Below are 15575 nucleotides of genomic sequence, written 5' to 3'. Positions count from 1 at the left end.
AGAATAACACAGCCCACCATTTCAAAAGTTGTTGTGGATATATGTACTGCAATTTGCAACACTTTATAGGACCAACACTTAAAGGTGAACTTGTGTTATTTTTCCAAGTTTGGAGTCCATCTGCTTAGCTGGGTGGTTATGGCTTGCCTCCCATGCAGCGGGCCCGGGTTGGGGATTTTCTCTGCTCGTGGTCTGGGTGTTGTGTTGTCGTCATCATCATCATCATCATCATCATCATTTCATCCTCATCACCGGTACGCAAGTCACCCAATGTGGCGTCGATTGAAATAAGACTTGCACTCGGCAGCTGAACTTCCCTGGATGGTGCCTCCCAGCCAACAATACCATACACTCATTTCCATTTTTTCCAAGTTTGGAATTCTATATGTGCTACTCAGAGTTGTGCAATCCTCGTCTGTTGCACAGAGCCTAGCTACATGGACTTTCTCCCCTATCACTGCCAGTTTCTCTTTTCTGGCTTGTTGAAATAAAGCAAGATATGCAATCAAACCAAACATGAACTTTTGCAAACTAAGACATTATGATACAAATTGAAAGTCACTGTATAAAGTTATATGCATATTACTCAGAAAGAAACTATTACCAACATACCTTATTATGATACATTGGGTCATACATACACCTTTCCTCGCTGTGTGCCTGAATTAAGATGCTTAACACCTCTTTGCTCAGTTTCATTTCTAGAATATGAAGCAATCAATAGAAAAATTGCTTTCACAAACAGCTAGTGTAAAAGAGAGTCTACTGAAAAAAAAAGTTTTTTTTCTGCATTTATGAAACCTCTTACTGCAGGCGGGGGGAGGGGGGGGGGGAGGGGGGGGGAGGAGTGGAAAATCACCAACACGAAAATCTGAAATTAGCCACTATCTGCCTAAAAATAAGCAAATAACAAGTAGAAAGCACTGTGGTACCCACTTTTGTGCATGTACAAGTTATCGCTGCCTGCTGCAAATGCATAGATTGACAGAAATGCAGAACTGCTCTCTTCTGGCGCACAGATAATGTGTCTGCTAATTTTCATAGTTTCACCCATTCTACTGCTAGATGGCTGTCATGCTAGACTAGTACCATTCGCGGCAGATCGTCGTGTAATACCCACTGAATACTTGTGAGGGCAATGGTGGCTGTCTACATACACAGCGAGATTTCATTAAGGGAGTTGTACATGGAGAAAAACATTGAGACAAATATGCAGCAACTTGCATCATGTTTGCCATTGTGGTGGGACTCATTAAAAAAATGCATTCTAACAACACATGTAGTGTTACATTATGATAAACGTATCACTAGACAGACAGACACACTGTTCTGTGTGAAGAAGAAAAAAAACTACAATCAACCAATGTGTTATATGAGGTTGTTGACCAGTTTCGGGGGAATGATTCTTTTGTCACTGTAACACTCTCTTTACTGAGCAGGTGACTTCTCCAAAAAACCAATAGCAAAATGCTGGATTGTGACTGGTAGGATCAATCAACATTCTCAAAAACACTATTGAGAACCAACATTTGCAGCCAATAAAATATAAGGGAAAATGGACTTTGTACAGATAAGACATTCCTCTCTCCAGCTCTGGATTCTGTGAGTGGCACATGGTACCATAAGAGATGTGTGTTGGTGTGTGTCCTAAAAAAATTAGGATGATACATCATTATCAAATGGTCCTCTTTATAAGTGACATGGAGTTTGGACACCCATTAAAAAACACACACAACCGCAACACAGCTGGAGAGATCATGATTTTACCATCCGTAGCTGCAAGGACATAAAAAGCATGTTTCCCAGTCTTGCGTCTATAGGAAGTAACAGAATAGGTGAAATAATCCAACAGAGTAAATTTGTTTGTACTGTTCTTGGGTCTCTATCCGGGTGCATTCATTTTCAAACCACAATATTTCGACAGCTTTCCTTGCTGTCATCTTCAGGTGATACCTGCAGACTGAGCGTCTCCGCTGAATCTCCTCCCATTTATACTCTGATCGCTCCCCACCCCTTCCCCCGCGTCTTGCTGCATGCGGTGCTGTGTGGAGGGGTGGTGGGGAGGGGCGGGCTGCTGGATGTGAACTGTGGACCATCAGATGTCCTGTGGCCTTCGGCGGGCACGGAAGTCACTTTGGGTAGGCACTGTGCTTTTAGTTGGCTGAATGCTGGGTCCGAGGTTGAACCCGGCATCTCTGTTGATCAGCCCATCAGCTACATGTATTTCAATCGCCTCCTTCAGAACACAGTCCTAAAAAGATGAGGCCGCTGTAAAACTTCCATTTTCGCGTACTTCATAGTATCTCCAGTATCCGTGTAATGTTCTGCAACCACACATTTTGTAGGCTGCTTCAGTTCAGTGTGCCTTCTGTGTTCCTGGCATCTTTCTTAGATTGTCCGTACAGTTTGCCCGATGTATGCCTTACCGCATTTACACGAGGAGAACTTAACCACCTTAAAGATGTTTTCAAGAAGAACGCATATAATGAGAGTCAAATTCGACGAACCTTCAGGCAGAATGCACAAGCCCAGCAGAGAGAGAATGAAGAGGACGAGAAGACAATGGTGTACCTGCCTTATGCCGGCAAAGCATTCCACAAAATTGGCAGAATTCTGGCTCGGTGTAACATGAAATCTGCCTTCCGCCCACCTCTGAAAACGCATGCCCAGCTAGGTACAGTAAAAGATGACCTGGGTCTCCGCAAACGGGGTGTTTACCATATTCCATATAAATGCTGTAAGGCATACATCAGGCAAACTGTACGGACAATTGAAGAAAGATGCCAGGAACACAGAAGGCACACTGAACTGAAGCAGCCTACAAAATCTGCGGTTGCGGAACATTACATGGATACTGGGGATACCATGGAGTACGCGAAAACAGAAGTTTTACAGCAAGCCTTGTCTTTTTAGGACTGTGTTCTGAAGGAGGCAATTGAAATATGTGTAGCTGATGGGCTGATCAACAGAGATGCCGGGTTCAACCTTAGCAAAGCCTGGGGCCCAGCACTCAGCCAACTAAAAGCACAGCGCCGACCCAAAGCAACTTCCGCGATCAACAAAGGCTACAGGACATCTGATGGTCCTCAGTTTGCATCCAGCAGCCAGCAGCCTGCCCCTCCCCACCACCCCTCCACACAGCGCTGGGTGCGGCAAGACGCGGGGGAAGGTGGGGGGAGCATTCAGAGTATAAAGGGGAGGAGATTCAGCGGAGACGCTCAGTCTGCAGGTATCGCCTCAAGATGACGGCAAGGAATTCTGTCGAAATATTGTGGTTTGAAAATGACTGCACCTGGCTGGAGACCCAAGAACAGTACAAACAGTTAATTCACCAGGAAAGCCTAAGATCACACAGAGTAAATTTGAATTCAACCATTACTTTGGCTACCGATGTAGCTGGTTTGTGTAATCTGTTTCCACATTGAAACTATAAGCATACAGCACATTGCTTTATAAACCAAATATAGGTCCTGACTTCTTCTTCTTCTTCTTCTCCTCCTCCTCCTCCTCCTCCTCCTCCTCCTCCTCCCTCTTGAGGTATTGCAGCCTACCATTACCAAATGATCGATTGAAACTAGTTTTACACACCATATGCACTTCAAGCTAAAAATGTATGTGGACCCCCAATTCTAATTCAGCGATATCCTTATCTGATGGTATTGTGGAGAACAGTGTTCTGGATTGAGAGAAATATGTTTCTCATGTTTTAATAGATAGCACTTTGAATAATACTTATGTTGTCTTTGTTGTAGTCAGTGTGAAGAATCTCCTTGTAGTAGATAATTAAGATTGTATGCAGACAGAACATAATTAATAAGCTTTTATCAGTCTTGAGCCTCAGGGCAGTTTAAGGCGATTTTCAAGTATTCTTACTACCTCCAGTAGACAAACTGTTGCTGTTATGCAAGTTATCTATTTGCTGACAACACTTGGGCACAAGACTGTGGGAAATACATAAAACTGAGAGTAATTATGTAGCTGTTTGGATGTGGCATCAGCTAGTGCCTCGAAATATTAAACAAATAGGCTTCAAATGACATAATTTGTTATTGACAAACAAACTAGGCCTATACCTATGCCACCTGGCTCCAGAGTGTACTAGTTATAAAAGGTGGAGTTAGGCAGTTGTGCCTTAATATCATTGATATCTAATTCTCCTTCATGATTGCCTGAGAGCATCATGACGTTGAAGTGGTATTGGGATCAGTCTTAGTTTGTTGGGCCAAATATGTAAAATTGTGGAAAACTTGGTAAAAATATGTAAATTTGAGGAATATATGTAAAAATACGTAAAGTTGAGAGTACACACACATCAGTCTAAGCAAGGTCTTCGCTAGTGCCATGTAATATTGTTATTAACAAATAGACCTAGAGTGACATAATTTGTTATGATGAAATAGACACAACCTGTCCCTATGCTCCTGAATGTCTCTAGTTATAAAATAAGAAAATGGGTGAGAAATATAGAATAATGAGAGTACTTACATATCTGTCTGGTTTTGGTCTCTGCTGACATCATGTAATATTGAGATTAACAAAATAGAACTCCAGTGATGTGACATAATGTAATATTTTATTAACAAATAGACACAGCCTGATCCCCTCCCAATGCTGTCTAGCTGCAGAGTAACCCCTCCCACCCAAGTGTCCCAGTTATAAAAGATGAATTTGGGGAGGCGGTGCATAATCCTCATTGGTCCAGAGGGGTTGCAGCTATTATTTTGTCACATGGCAACATGACCTTGAATATAAATAGCACAGTTGCCTGGGTGATTACCCTGGGTGACCTAGATCAATTCCTGGTGGTTCCCTGGGGCACAGTGAGTGGGAGTACCAAGGAGCCCAGATGTGTAACATGACACCAGATGTGTAACATGACACCAGATGTGTAACATGACACCAGATGCAATACAATCATTATCTGTGCTTGGACATACACTGCTATCCTACTGAGCACTCTTTGTGAAACTGAATAGGGATTCCATAAAGACCTGGTGGCTTATTTGCTTTCAATTCTTTCAGTTGTTTCTCTGCACCAGTTCTATGTCCTCCATATGGGAGTCTGTGTGATGGTCAAACAACGGTATATTTGTACAATTCTCCTCTGTGGACAATTTCTTAAACGTGAAATTTAAAACTTCAGATTTTGTTTAACTGCCACACCAGACTGGTCAACAAGTGACTGAATGGAAGCCTTAAACCCTCTTAGTTATTTTACATGGGACCAGAATTTTCTTGAATCATCAGTCAGATCTTTTGCTAAGGTATGAAAGTTGTATTTGTATGCTTTGTGCATAGATCTTTTCACAGACCAAAAATCTCTACTAACATTTGCCTATTGTAATTTGCTTATTCTCCTTTGAACTGAGAGTGTAAGAGCCTGGAGGATCCTTCCTGCCCATAATCCACTTACTAAGCACATAGTTCTCCGGACTGTGATTCCTTCCTTCTTGATTGGCTGATAAGTTTTTGTCACCATAGTCACTATGATGGCATCACAATCACTAATCTCCATCCCTATATGAGTACTGATGGTTTCGATAAGGTCCAGCCTGTTTGTAGTTACAAGGTCCAAGATATTTCCATTGCATGTGGGTTGCTGAACTAGCTGCTTGATTCCCTTATGTATCATCGATTGGTACAAATGAGAAAATTTTTTCTGCAGCCAGTAAGCCACAAGATGGTCAAGAAGTCGATTGTGCAAATTCATTCAGTAGCTGTAGTACAGGCTAATATTACAGTGCAAATGATCAGTTTTCTCGTCAAACCACACTGCCCACAATATCGGACATTTTTAACCATTTTATGTCCTCTGGCATCATCCCACCAGCCTGCAAACAGGGATTCATAAAACCATTACCAAAGAAGGAATCTGTCAAACAGCCTTCCAACAGCAGGCCCATTTGCTTTCTACGAGGGCTATCCACAAAGTACATTACGTTTTGCAATTAAAAATAAATGAAGTATTTGAAAAAAATTTGATTATATACAGATGAAAGCCACACTTAAATACTACTTTTCTACATAGTTGCCATTTAAATTAAGGCACTTATCGTAGCGATGGAGGAGCTTGGAAATTCCTTCGTCGTAAAATTTGGCCGCCTGCGCCTTCAACCACGTAGTTACGTCTTCTTGAAGCTGAAGCTGTGTGTCGTCATCAAAACGTTGCATAGCCAACCACTTCTTCATTGCTGGGAGTAAGTGGAAGTCGCTCGGTGCCAGGTCGAGAATGTACGGTGGATGAGGAAACAACTCCCACTTAAAAGATTCGAGAACTTCACGAGTGGCATTTGCCGTGTGGGCCCGGGCGTTGTCGTGAATCAGTAAGATCTTTGAGCCCAACTTTCCCCTGCGCTTGTTTTGTATTGCTCTTCTGAGGTTGTGCAGAGTTTGGAAATACCTTTGAGAGTTTATTGTAGTGCCTCTTTCCAGGAAATCCACAAAAATCGTATTTCTACCGGGTTACTGATTCACCTCGTGGCTGAAGGCGCAGGCGGCCAAATTTTACAATGAAGGAATTTCCAAGGTCGTTCATCGCTACGATAAGTGCCTTAATTTAAATGGCAACTATGTAGAAAAGTAGTATTTAAGTGTGGCTTTCATCTGTATACAATAAAAAAAGTTTCCAATACTTTATTTATTTTTAATTTCAAAACGTAATGTACTTTGTGGATAGCCCTCGTACCAGCCTTATCCAAGGCTTTAGAATATATAGTTCACTAACAGCTTATTAATTATTTCACATCAGATAAACTTTTGGATGAATACCTGTCTGGTTTGCAGCAAAACTACAGCACAATGGCTGGTCTTATAAAAGTTACTGACAAACTGAAACAAGCTATGAACAAACAACAGTTGACTGTTATATGCTTTTTGGATTACACCAAAGTTTTTTAAATACTGTTGACTCTGACATTCTATTTGCTAAACTCACTAGTCAAAATCTTTTTTCAAGTGCTGTTCAGTAGTTACACTAATACCTAACATCTTGCCAACAATGTGTAATGATTGGGAAAAAAAATATCACATTGGAAGGATGAAATAGCAGGGTTCCTGCAAGGATCGGTATTGGGCCCATTATTCTTCACATTACATGTTGATGATTTGTCAACTATTCTCTCCCATTGCGATATCACCTAAACACTGATGGCCTTCAGTTATATCTAAGTGCAAGTCCAACAAACCTGTGCACAGCCATCGAGCATACACAGTGTGATTCACTAACTGCAAGTAAAACTAAAGAAACAAGTTCATGTAAACATAGGACCACAAATGTTTAGGTATGGAGTTATGGCTAATAAAAGATTTTGCCTGCAATTTAGCAACTTCACTAATATGAAGCCATAGCAAAACTGTAGAGACAGTTTTGAACATTTATTGTGATTGTATTGTGAAATTGTATGTACACTGTACAACTACCTTAACACTGAGCTTTTTTTCTGATTTAACATGAATTCTTGGTGCTATGGTATTAATAAAAGCAGATTATCTGACACATTCATACAGTTTCAGTCAATGGTATTATCATCATTTTTCCAAAATGAAATTCTCTACAACTTCTGTTGAAAACTTTGTCTGGAATTTAATAAACAAATTGGGCCAAGTAGTTAATAAATTAAAAATTTTACGCAATTACTTCTTTGCTTCTCTGAATGTTGTGGAAAACTACTGCAGATACACGTCTGGGACATGTTTTATTAGATTCAGCAGATCAATAACAACAAAATAAATGGAAATCGTGCTTTACTTTAACCTCGTACAGTTTTGCGATAGATTCATATTAGCGAAGTTGCTAAATTTCAGGCAAAATCTTTTATTAGCCATAACTCCATAACTAAACATATTCGGGCCTATGTTTATATGAACTTTTTTATTTAGTTTTACTTGTAAAATAACATATTAAAGTGTTTGCATATCTTCGTGAACCACCCTGTATATGCCAGTTTACATGTACTATCAGAGTGGGCGCAGAACCTAAGTTTGAAACTTAACCTGGCTAAAATGCAAGCAATCTTAGTCATTCACAGAAAACATTTTACCTCTCAGTTCAGAAAATCTCCTTCACCATTAATCCCAAATGGCACAGAAATAGCTTTTTCTTCCTCTACAAAGAATTTGAAAGTAATTCTGGACAATCGCTTAGATTGGAGTGAACACACAACTACAGTCTGTAGAAGTAGTAGTAGAAGTTTCAGTGTTACTTCACTCATTACAAAGATATAAAAAAGTAATTCCTGTTGAGCTCAAAAAGAATCTTATAAAGATGGTAAAATTCCCCATACTTGACTATGATGACACTATTCTCCAAGGTTTTCATATGAAAGCTCACACCGGGTGAAAGTGGTGATAAATGCTTGTGAATGGTACATTGTGATGTATGCGTTTATATCATTCCAATCTATGAACAATTATCATGGTTAAGTGCTGATAAATATAGAGGCTATCATACTATATGTTTGCTCTATTGTCTTCGCAAACACTGCCCTCACTCTTACCTGTCTACAACTCTTACACTACTATCTGAACAGCACAGAAGAAATATTCATTCTCGACAAAGTAAAATTCTCTCTGTACCATCACATAACACTGCTGTCATCTCTAAATCATTTTCTGTATCAGAGAAATTAAATTCCTTCCAAACTTCAAAAGACAGCTAATGGTCCACCATCTATCACAATAGCCATCTCTCTCATATTTATGCAGCTCACTCTCATCAGTCCCCATCCCCACAGATTTTCTTTCACCCTTGTTGGAAGAGTTCTGTGTTTATTTTCTATTTTTTCCTAACACCTGCTGTCACAGTCATTTCAATCTTCTCCTCTTTCTTTACCCCTTCCCCTTGTTATAATACTAAACATTACCTCAAATGTGCTAAACTAATTGGCATCATTCTAAATGCTCTTTACTACTACTACTACTGCTGGGAATGTTTTGTAATATCTTTGGTATTTGTCATTCCTTGTCGGATGTAAGAGCTGACCTTAAAGCCCTAATCTGCGCAGGCTAAATAAGCAATAAATGTATAATTAATTTCAACTCTGTCTAACTTGCCTATATATTTTATCAGTTTCTTAGCAGATTTATCAGATCCATAAACTAAGCACTGCTGTATTGTCTCTGTTAATCTCCTTTTTAGTGCCTCAGTTTGTGTGAATGTGTCTGTGTAAATGAATTAAGCTGTTTCTCAGAAAAGTACTTTTTACTCCCTTTTCCCTCTCTAGAGTACTGTTTACTCCCTTTTCCCTCTCTAGAGTTTAGTCTATTCAAAAATTTTCTTTTGATCCTATCTTGTTCTGATTATGCTTAAAATGAGATTAGAAAACTTTTTTTTTTTTTTTAAATTGCTATAAGACATATTTCAACTAGTATTTTGGTTTACCCACACTATTTCTTGGTAGTTTATGAACTGTTTCAAAATTCTGTGCATTTTTTTTATTTAATTTACAAAATTTTATTCGACATTTGCAGTCACAGATTCAACTACATCCACCAGAGCATTAAGGTGTTTCAGCCCAGATTCCACAGTTTATTTTACTTTGTTATTTACTTTATTAGTTTTGCAACCTGAATACTGTTATGTAGCTGTTCAGAATTTAACTCACTTGCAAGTGGTGAAAGCTTCTTGTCAATTTTGACATTGTTTTCATCAATTTTACTATCTGGTTCATTTTTAAGTCTTCAATTTTGTTATTCTCTACTACCTGATAGCCTAATTTACTCAGTTCATTGTTCACTTTGACTGCCTAATTCAGTGTATAGTTTATTTATCATTTTCATAATCTGTTCAAGCATCAAATTTCCCTCTTCAGACAAACCACTGAAGCATTGTTCATAATGTGAATGCTGCCTCATCCTATACCCTTAAATTGGTTCCTCTTTTCACACTTGTAAGACTTTTCCAGTTAAGAGGAAAAAAAAATAAAATAAAAAAAATCACACGGAAAGTCCTACAGTCAAAAACAACTATGAAATAATAAAAACAATGGGTAGATGGGGGTAAAAGTGTGCATTTTTAATTTTACTAAATATTTAAAGAATTTTCCAGCAATGTTATATCAATTATACATGCAACATCTAGTTTGACATCTTGGTACATTGTGTAAAAGTTTCACTGTTATCCAGTTATTTTTCGAGGAGTACTGAAAGTTCTCCTAAAAAATATTTTTGGGTACTTTTACCCCCTGCTGTAGGGTAAGAGTATGCACACCTGAGGGAGAGTACACAGTGCATACTCTTACCCCCAAATGAAGAAAATAAAAAGGGTTACAAATAAATGAATGGGAAAATACATTAGGAACTCTTTATTTTTTAACAAATTCATAAATGAAATATCATAATTACCTAAGAGTAAGGTCGAAAAGTCATTTATCGAGGGAAAAGCTACAGTATTGGTTATTCTCCCATCAATCAAAAAGTTTTTGTGAAGTGGCCAAGGTTTCTTGAGGCAGCCTCTGAAATCCAGTAACTTTGGGTGGTTGCTGTTTTGAGCTCCCAATTTCAGTAAGGCTAAGAGTTTGATGGTAGAGCAGCTCTGTTAATGGCTGTGGAGTTGATGTTCTGGTCAATTTCTGAGGGGGGGGGGGGGGGGGGAATGCCGAAATGCCTCTATGGAAGACATGATTATGTTAGAAGTGTGTTCGAAAAACCCACTACCCAGTAAAAGAAAAACCACAGGAAAGAAAAATTAATTTAAGTTCTCTAAGATTAATGAGGCATCTAAGGTAAATAAACACTAACAAAAAATTTGCTTGAATGTCCTAGAAGGAACTACACAAGTCAAAGTACAGGTTATGGGGTAAAAGTTCACGAACTGTTTCTTAATGGGGTAAAAATATGCCATGCAAGCTTCTACCCCATTAGATCAGCATACTTTTTCCACAGTCCACTATTTTGTTTTCTGGCAATCTACAGGTAGCACATACAAGTAAAGTTGTGGAGATCACGGAGGATATTGGAAGCTTATAGCTGCCAGTTCTGGTAACAAGTTTATTTAATTCTTGAATAGATTTAAGTTGATTTAACACTTAATGAAAACTATACAAATTTTACATCACAAATGTTTAACAGTGACTTACTGCATGTTCTTAGGCTGTAAGCATGCTACTGCCATAAGGTCCAGAACTGAGGATATGACCATGCATCCACTGTCTGGTGGGGAATGGTGAACATCTGCTTTAGGAACCTGAAAACTTGATGCATACTCTTGCCCCATGCGTACTTTTACCTCCACCCATCGTACTTATCTTTCTGCATTGTGTGTGTTGTTGAAGTCCCAGTCTGATCTGCAATAAGTCACTTTGTTCCGGTTTGGTTCCTCAGGCTTATGACTGGCAGCTGGTACCTTTCAGACTAGCCCTGTGATCAGCCTCCTAGCAGAAGCATGGGTTCCACTGTTGTGGGTTCTGTGCCAACAACAGTTGATTGCTTATGCATTATGCATCTGCTGTGCCCCAGAGCACCCAAACTATCATCTCCTCTTTCCAGACTCCTGCAATGGTGGCCCAGGTCTGAGGCTATGATTACCATCTGCATCTGGCCCCTTTCTTTCTGAACTCCAGTTTTCCCCTCTACCACCTCATCTCTGGGCCCACTGATGTACAACTCCATGGTGCATCTCCTGCTTACAGCTCTGTCTTGACCAGTCATAAGATCTGAAAGACTTGGCTCATCTTGAGGCCCTGTACTGCCAATTCTTCTCCATTCTTGGCACATTTCAGGGTTCAGGAGTAGTCTATACTGATGGCTCGATGGTTGCTGGTCACGCTGGCTTTGGGACGTCATGAACTCTGCTCCTTGTTGATTGCTATAGTGTTTTTACCGCAGAGTTGGTAGCCATCTCTCGTGCTCATGAGCATATCCATTCCTGCACCAGTGAGTCCTTTCTCATCTGTGGTGACTCTTCGAGCAGTTTACAAGCTCTTCACCAATGTTACCCTCACCGTCCCTTGGTCCTGACTATTCAGGATTCCCTTTTTGTCCTCGAACAATTTGGACGCTTGGTGTTCTTTGCCTGGACTCCAGGTCACATTGGGATCATGCGGAATGAACTCACTGACAGGCTGGTCAAATTGGCTACCGGGAAGTTACCTCCTGAGATCAGTATTCCACAATTGAACTGTCAATCAGTATTACACTGTCAAGTTCTATGGATTTGGAAAAAGGAAAGGCATACTCTTGCTTCGCCAAACAAACTAAGGGCGATAAAGAGAGGTCATCCATGTGGGCCTCTCGCAAGGACTCCATCGTCCTTTGCTGGCTCTGCATCTGCATACTTGACTAACTCAAGGTCATCTCCTCCATCATCAGGATCTTTTGCACTGTTGCTGTGGTGCCCATTTGGCAATGATCCACATTTTGCTGCCTTACGGTGGACTCTTAAACTCCCTGACTCAGTATGCCTGGTGTTAGCAGATGATGCTTTAGCGGCTGACCCGGTTTTATGGTTTATTCGTGAAAGGAGTCTCTCCTACTTTCTCTAAGGGAGGATACCTAAGTCTTGTCAGCCCATTGAAGGGTTGAAAGGTTGAAAGGATGCCCTGTTGCCCCCTCTGCCCCAAATGGACAGCAGCTGTCTGGGCTTGGTAGCCTGCCCCAGCCATCACCTTACCCACTCTTTTACTCTTCTTCTCACTTCTCATGTGGTCTGTTTGACTTGATGTTCTTCCTCTGTTTTTCTGTGCTTCTCTCACTCTGTCTGTGTCGGTAGTCTTTTCTGGATATTGTTGGATGGGGTGCCTCTGCTAAGTGGTGAAGGGTGGCGGGGGGAGGGGTGTGGTATGTCCTCCATCACACTTTGTTTTTTTGGGGGCCTCTGGCTGCTCCCATGATGGGATTCCTCACCTGCCTTTCTCCCTTTTCTTCTTACTTGTTCCAATCTGTAGCCTTGTTGACCTTTGGTAGACCGTGAACTTTTCTTTCCTTGGGGTTTTGTGCACTAGGCCCTTCTTTGGCACGTAGTTTTGTTGACTTGCCTGTCCCACGTAGGAAGACTGGTGACTAGAGCTTCAGGTTTTCTTCCCTTGTATTTCACACATTAAGCCCTTCTTTGGCATGTAGTTTTGCTGAATTGCCTGTTCAGGCAGGAGGTACTGGCAATCTTGTCATTTTGTTCCTTTTTATCATTCAACCAACCTACCTACCTACCTACCTACCTACGTACCTACCTACCTACCTACCTTTGTCGTCTTGTCTTTTCATTATGCAGTGTTACTTTTGTTTTTCCAGATAAATCTCACTCGTTATTGCAAAGTGACTAACAAAACTATCTTCGAGACACCCTGCTAAGCAGTTTCTACATTTCACCACTGTAGACATTTTCTATGGGACTGAGGCTGGGTAATTTAGTGGACAAGTCACAGTGCAGTAGGATACCTGAGGATTCATCGAACTGGGAATGTATAAGGGCAGTCCTATGAACATGTCTGTTGTCATATTGGAAGAAGGGATTTTCAACAGTGTACTCATCATGAAGATGCAGAAGAAAGGACAATGTTTCATCACTGACAATGTTGAATTAAATGCCTTGGTTCATGTTTACTTTAACGTGGATGAGTTTGCTCAAGACATGGTACGAAATACACACCACGGCTTTACCAACTTTACAGACTCAGTTCCAGCCTGGACTACATCATCCACACCCTGTGGGTTAAATGCCTCTTTGGGCCATTGGTTCATTCAGTACCTTGTATCATATCATTAGGGGAAAAATTGCGGGTCATTGATTTCCAGTGAGACAATCCATTGAGATGCTATACTTATGGTGTACAGGTATTGATCTGTTGCATTTCAGCTGATATTATTTTTAATTCAGATGGCGACAGTGTCACTTCAGCCGTCAGTGTGAAAAAAGAACCTTTGGTATGAATGTTAAGTCACTATGAAATATTTAATCTTGTTTCAAAATTAATAGATTTGGTATTTTATCTGGGTGACAACCTATTACATATTTCTATGTACATAATCACCATACTTGTAATTTTACATCTTGTGTAATGAGATTGAATTTGGACAATATAATGAGCAAAGGTAACCATTACCTACAGTGAATTAATTGAGCTGAGTTTAGTCATATAATCTAAGCTATTTTTACTGCATTTGGCTTTTAATGGCATGAGACAACCAATTCAGCACTGTTATTGGGATGTCTGTGATGTTATGTAAATTGACAGTTGCTTTGCAAGGCAGCCAATAAGATATTCTTTAATACATCATATGTTTCATCTCTTGTGAATTTCCATGTAAGTGCATTCAGTATTTTTCCATGATCATTACAAAAATCAGAATAGAACCATTCCACTTTGTGTTGCAATGGTCAAACTGTTGGCCTCTTTTTTTTAGGAGCCATTTGGCAGAAGGCCTCATCCGCTCATTCCAGTTTAGGTTACCATGATCTTTCTTCATCCAAATGTAAAGATGATTACTTTGAAATAGAACGGCTCTTTTGTGCCTTCTGCATTTCTTGAGCTAGTATTTTATATCATATATTATGAACTAGATTCTAACCTTTGTTGAATTCTTTAATTTACAGTATCTTTAGTTGGGAAAGTCATCTGGATAACAGGTGCTTCAAGTGGCATTGGGGAATCCCTAGCTGTCATCTTGGCAAAACATAATGTGAAACTTATACTGTCAGCACGAAGAGAGAAGGAACTGGAACGAGTGAAACAGAAGTGCCTTGGTAAGTTACATTGAAAATTAAAAAAGGCGACATTAACTCTCAGTAGAAATTGGTATTCTTATTTACTTCATTCAGTTGGACCTGTGAATCAAGAGTTGAACTTTTTTTTTCATCAGCCTTGTATCTTACTGACAATCATGTAGTTCTCAGTTTACAATCAACTGAGGTGCAGGAGGTGTCAAGCATATTTGATATCTGCAGTTAAAAGATTAATGTTGTTAGCTGTGAAAGTGTATGAATTCAGTAATGGTGGTGCAAATGGGATTTTCTAGTTGTCACATTAATTTCGTCATCTACATCTACATGGTTACTCTGCAATCCACACGTAAGTGCCTGGCAGAGGGCTCATTGAACCATTTTCATACTGCTTCTCTACCATTCCACTATCGAATGGTGTGTGGGAAACCTTAATCTTTCTGTTTGAGCTCTGATTTCTTGTAATATATTATGATGATCATTTCTCCCTATGTAGGTGGGTGTCAACAAAATATTTTCTCATTCAGAAGAGAAAGTTGGTGACTGAAATTCCGTAAATAGATCTCACCACAAAGAAAACCGCCTTTGTTTCAGTGACTGCCACCCCAACTCCTGTATCATATCAGTGACACTCTCACCCCTATTGTGCAATAACACGAAACAAGCTGCCCTTCTTTGCACTTTTTCGATGTCCTCTGTCAATCCTACCTGGTAAGGATCCAATACCACACAGCAATATTCCAGCAGAGGACGACAAGTGTAATCTAGGGTGTCTCTTTAGTGGGTTTGTCGCATCTTCTAAGTGTTCTGCCAACAAAGCGCAGTCTTTGTTTCGCCTTCCGCACAATATTATCTATGTGGCCTTTCCAGTTTAAGTTGCTCGTAATTGTAATTCCTAGGTATTTAGTCAAATTGACAGCCC

The 15575-nt window shown here is 40.0% G+C and overlaps 1 protein-coding gene across 2 annotated transcripts in view; it reads left to right on the top strand.

The window, feature by feature from the left end:
• Positions 1 to 15575, top strand: part of LOC126248387 (dehydrogenase/reductase SDR family member 7) — a 209182-nt gene that overhangs the window by 50899 nt on the left and 142708 nt on the right. For both annotated transcript variants that reach the window (XM_049949332.1, XM_049949331.1), the window contains one exon: positions 14528 to 14677. In XM_049949332.1, the coding sequence (XP_049805289.1) occupies positions 14528 to 14677 (150 nt within the window). The remainder of the gene's footprint in view (positions 1 to 14527; positions 14678 to 15575) is intronic.

This window comes from Schistocerca nitens, chromosome 3 (genome assembly GCF_023898315.1).
Source record: "Schistocerca nitens isolate TAMUIC-IGC-003100 chromosome 3, iqSchNite1.1, whole genome shotgun sequence".
NCBI classification, from domain to species: domain Eukaryota; kingdom Metazoa; phylum Arthropoda; class Insecta; order Orthoptera; family Acrididae; genus Schistocerca; species Schistocerca nitens.
The sequence above is the reverse complement of the archived record's forward strand: the minus strand, read 5'-3'. Positions and strand labels throughout refer to the sequence as shown.